Consider the following 5153-nt stretch of genomic DNA (forward strand, 5'->3'; position numbering starts at 1 on the left):
CAAAACTGGGCTCTGCTACTTCCTTCCAGCAGCTTATCCTTCCTCCCCAGCAGCTCAGCTTCCCTTTGTAAGTGCAAAACCAGCTGAGGAAGGTTTTTTTAATGAGGTGGTCACATCAGGCTCACTGATTAAGATGAGACCATATAAATTAAGCAAATTGACATGGGGGATATGTGTGTGAGCAGAGCTCGGGTATCAACCTGAGAGTAAGCAGCAGAGACCTGCTGGGATAAAATGACACAGAGAAGATGTAAGTCTCAAAGAGACATCCCATTTCCTTCTAGGGTCACCCAGAACCCCCAGATGAACTGAACTCTCCTCACAGAGCTGCTGAGCACCCTGCAGTGTGTGCACAAACCCAGAGCTATCGGCTACAGCTCATCCACCACAATTGCTGCCCCAACTGAATTAGTTTTCTGAAGGATCAGCGACTGATTTATGTTCTCTTCTCCTTCTGCTGAGGCTCATCCTGTCATGGCTGAGTCTGTTCTGCCTTTCCCTTAGTCATTCTGATGTGTTCCTGCCCAGCAGCCACATCATGCACTATTGCTGGGAAGAAGAAAGAACAGCCAATAAACCAAACAAGTCATCAAACTCCCCAAGAAAAACACACATTGCATCCAACACCTGATCCCTTTTGAGCTCTAACCTCCTCTAGCATTGCAGAAAGAAATTTCTGCATGAATGTTTGACATCACCTTAAAGAAAGTTCTGTTTGTCTCCTGCAAAAGCACCTCGGGGCACTCTGTAGTTTTCTAGCAGTAGAACTGGTGTACCACAGACAAATCATGGCCAAACAATTCTTTTGGAAGAGTGAGCAGTGGCCAGAGAAGCAACACCGTGAGGCCTTTCTGAAACACTTGCCCCAAAAGCTCTAAAACAGAGAAAGCTCTTGAGGAGACAAATTCTATGAAGCTTCCTCACCCACCACAAAGTGGTTCAGCTCCCTCAGCCTCAGAGCCCACGCTCCTCACACGTCAAAAGCTCTTTGTGCACGTGACACAAAGGTTTCTGCCTGCTCCTCTGCCCCAAACTGCCTTTGGAAATAGCTGTTTCAGCTTCAACTGGATCAGATTTCAGAGACCGAGGGCCAAGCTGAAAGGACAACTACTAAGACAGTTATTTTGGTGAATGATTAATAAGCCAAACTGCAGAGCACAATGCAGGAGAGCATCAATCTGCCACGCTGCATCCCCCCCTCGGTGTGGGACACACTCCTTGCTTCGCTCCAGGCTCAGGCAGAGGGCAATACCCAGTGGTGCAGAAAACTGCCAGTGCTTCCCAGAGCAGGAACAATCCTCATTTCCACATTTTTTCATCAGGAAATCTCCTAACACTAAAGCAGGACAATAGCAGTGTCATTTCAGGGCTGCAGAAACAAAGAAGTGTCAAGGATTAAGCTCAGTACTTCAGCCAGGAGGGGGATGTGACTCTCTCTGGCCCTTCTATGCCTTACAGACAAGTTCTACAGTGACTCAGAGACACAAAAAGTCAGGCAGGGAGGAGTGGTAGGAGCTAATGAACTTCTCTGCACTAGCAAACTCTGAAGGATGAGCTCAGGGAAGGGGAAGCAGGTGAACAGAAGACTCACTGGGGCATGTGGCACTGGGCAGGAGGCTCTGCCTCCCATCCACCTCCAGAAAGAACCTCATTTCTTTTCATTGGCAAATCCCCAGTGTGTTCAGACAAGCTGAAAGCTCCTCAACAGTTTCAGAAACAGTTTCAGAAGCTTTGAAACAACTGCTGGGCAGTTGTAGGGAATAAGCCAAGGGAATTCACAAAGGCTCTTGGAGAGCTGAGACTTTAGTTCTTCCCATGCAGAATGTGCCTTGCAGCCAGAAGGACAAGATGTCCTCTACTCCCCAGGGACAAAAACTGACCTTGCTGAGCCACTGGGTCCCTGCTCGGAGGAGCTGAGAGAATCTCACGGCACACTTGTGCCATCTGCAGGCACCGACTGCAGCCCAGGCTGGGCCACACACTGTGCGAGGCCAGACGTGGCATCTTCTGCTTGGAACGGTGACAGAATCCCAGGAGGGTTTGGGTTGGAAGGGAATTTAAAGCTCACCTGGTTCCACCCCCATTCCATGGGCAGGGACACCTCCCACCAGCCCAGGTTGCTCCAAGGCCTGTCCAATCTAACCTGGAACCCTTCCAGGGATGGGAAGTGCTGTCTCATGCCCTGGAACAAAAGGTATTCCATACCCTGTAGGAAACAGTGGCTTAAGGGATGTCTTTTGAGATGAGGAAAGGTTTTCCTAACTGTGATTTCAACGTGATTTGCTCAGTAACTACACGACCAAGGCAGACGATTCCAAGCTATAAACCAAACCAACCCTCAAAGAATCGGTGTGATCCTGCCCCGAACACCTGATTTTACAGCCAGTGAGACAAGTTCTGAACGTGCAGAGCGAGCCCTGAGTACCATGCAGAGCCCCAGTGCCCTCTGACCTGTGACAGGGTCGTTCTCCAGGGACATTCGGCTGAAGGCAGGAGTGGCGTTGGAGATATCGGACAGTGTGCGACGAGCAGTGGCGACTGGGAGCGGTGGTTTGGGGACGTCGTAGCCATCCTCTTCATTTTCTGACTCCTCGGGGCCGTTGCTGGCAGTGGCTGCTGCCCCTACAACAGGAGGCACATGCTGAGCTCTGGGACTGAGCAGATCCTCCGTGTCTCAAACAGAATCTGTTCCCCAAATGTGTTCCCCAAATCCACCAACACTGACAGGACACAGCACTAAGCTTTTCCTGCTAAAATTCAGCTCTTTCCAGAAAGGAGCATCTTGATAGATGCAGGGTACAGTGCACAGACCCAGATATTTCCACATACATTTGCTATTTTAACAACAAAGCGAACATTACTTGCTTCTTTTAGCCTAAAATGCTGTTCCAACTGGGACTCATCCCATTGTACCCCAGTTTCTCAGTTATTTTTTTTAGCACACCTACTCACCAGAAGTGTTGACAGCCTCAAAAGTAGAGGATGCTGCTTGGGAGTGGATGTTGTACATTGCTTCATACATGGAACCCTCTGGCTGCTGCTCACAGTCCAGACCTCTGCGGGAAAGAACACATTGCCCTTCACACCAAGTGCCAGTGCTCATCACCTCCACCTTGTCCCTGAGATCCTGCACAGATCCTTGTGAAATCACCACTGTTCTGGCACATATTTGGCCCAGAAAATGTTCTAGTAATGTCTATTGCCACTCACAGCGGCTCAGCTTCAAAGAGTTTAACTGACACCACCAGAACACACATTTTATAAGAGGTTTGGAAGTCAGTTTTCTGCTCACCAGAGGTTACTGGCAGAGAGAGGGGGAAGTGGAGATCTGCCTCCATTAACACTGTCCAAGGACTCTGCAAAGAGCAGTGGTCACATTGTTTTCCCAGCTATTTTAGTCTGGATCTGGGGAACATCACTGGGGGAATTCAGCGACCCGAGCAAGCAAAATCCCCACCCTAGTGCCTCGATGTGCTGTCCCAGAGCTGTGAGGAGGAAGTTTAGTGCCACACACAGAGACTCACCGTGAACTCTGAGGCATTTCCAAAGGCATTTTGAGCTCTGGTTTTTGTACAGCAGGACCTGGAGGCACCACAGGCAGGGAGGATGGTGACATGTACTCGGTGTCCTCGTCGCTCTCAGACTGCTCCCCAGGAGGCAGTTTTGGTACAGGCAGTGGTCTGGAGGGAAGAGAAATGAGAGAAACATCAGGGAAACATGTTATATATTTACATACACCTAACACAGAGATATGAGTACACCTAATCAATGGCAAAGTGCCCTTTAAAGTCCACAGGGGAGTAACAAGCAATCGTCTCACAGCACTTCTGTGAGCAATCACGTGGCTTTCAGGCCTCTCAGCTGAAGGTCACCCTGGCACAAGGTCATTGTGCCAAAGAAAGTGACAATTTCAGACACATTGACCACACATAAAAACCAACTCAGAAGTGAAATCATACAGAGCTAAAGGCAACTGTTGTCTGTGTGCTATTGCCACAGCCAATGGGAATCACCTCCACTCCCCACAGCTTTCAGATTTCAGCTGCTTTCTCTAGAGTTTGGATTTTAGATTCTCTAGATTCTTGATTTAGATGCTTTGATTCTGTCAAGAGACAGAAACTGGACACAGAGTTGTGTCAGATTCTGTCCCTGGCACCAGCACCCTCTGCTTACCACTCATAAAAGAAAAGCACAGACCTGGCAGCTAAGGAGTAAATGGCATTGGCAGATGAGGAGGGTTTGATTTTGGGGTGTTCACACTCTGAGGTTGCTGTTGCACCACTGTTGGAGCTCTGAAAGAAAAAAGGCCACACCAGGAATCAGAAACACCATAGCTGCAAAGCTGTCAGGATGGGGCATTCACCACAGCCTCTGTGGGGATGGAGCACCTTCATTTGTTCCAAACCAGTTAGAAATCTCAGAGTCCTGTGCCAGTTTTCCCTCAGGGAGGACACAAAGAGTTTTTCCTCCTGCAGAAAAAACTTCCTATCTTTTGAGACACCAACGGCCTGGGCAAATTCAGTTGAACTAGGCCAAAATGGGGGACAATGTGCAGGGCCAAGAGTTTGCTCTCAATGATCCTTGTGGGTCCCTTCCAGCTCTGAATATTCTGTGAGCGCTCAGACTGGGATTTCACCCTCCCAAGAGGCAGGAAAGCACTTCTCTAAGGAGTCCTGCCTTGCCTGGCACCCACCAGTTCCTTCCCATCTCTCCCTTGGCACAGGATCACCCAATTCAGTGCAAACTATGGGCATCTCTTGTCTTACAGGATTCAATCCTGTGCCATGTGCTCAGGGCTGGTCCTGCTTGAGGGAAGTTGAACCAGACGACCCGCTGTGTCCAACCAAACTGATTCTGGGATTCTGCGATACGAGAGCTCTTCTCACGCCTTGCAAGTCATTTTCTCACCGTGCCTACTCACCCCTAAAAATTCGCCTAAGGGGAGAGTGCTCCCAAGCCGATGGCTCTCAGCCCTGGAGTCCATCTGGGAGGGCAAGGAGAAGGGCAGGGAGTGCCTGTTGGACAGCTCTCTCCCCGCCCAGGGGTCGCCGGGGCTGACAGCTACAGGTGGAGCCTTGGGGATGGGCCGGGATGGCCACAGCTCTGCCTGGCGGTTGGAGGGCACTGGGGGGGGCTTGTCCCTGGCAGGACAG

General features: G+C 50.0%; 1 protein-coding gene across 1 annotated transcript in view; it reads right to left on the reverse strand.

Annotated features, from left to right (window-relative positions):
• The window catches only part of LOC103802936 (E3 ubiquitin-protein ligase CBL-like), a gene marked incomplete at its 5' end in the record, with an annotated part of 6234 nt that extends 1085 nt beyond the window's left edge, over positions 1-5149 (reverse strand). The window contains 5 exons of the mRNA XM_009075469.1: positions 2452-2673; positions 2953-3056; positions 3525-3680; positions 4198-4292; positions 4922-5149. Of these exons, the coding sequence (XP_009073717.1) occupies positions 2452-2673; positions 2953-3056; positions 3525-3680; positions 4198-4292; positions 4922-5149 (805 nt within the window). The remainder of the gene's footprint in view (positions 1-2451; positions 2674-2952; positions 3057-3524; positions 3681-4197; positions 4293-4921) is intronic.
• Between the last annotated feature and the right edge of the window lie 4 nt (positions 5150-5153).

This window comes from Acanthisitta chloris, unplaced genomic scaffold, assembly GCF_000695815.1.
Source record: "Acanthisitta chloris isolate BGI_N310 unplaced genomic scaffold, ASM69581v1 scaffold31745, whole genome shotgun sequence".
In the NCBI taxonomy this organism is placed as follows: Eukaryota; Metazoa; Chordata; class Aves; order Passeriformes; family Acanthisittidae; genus Acanthisitta; species Acanthisitta chloris.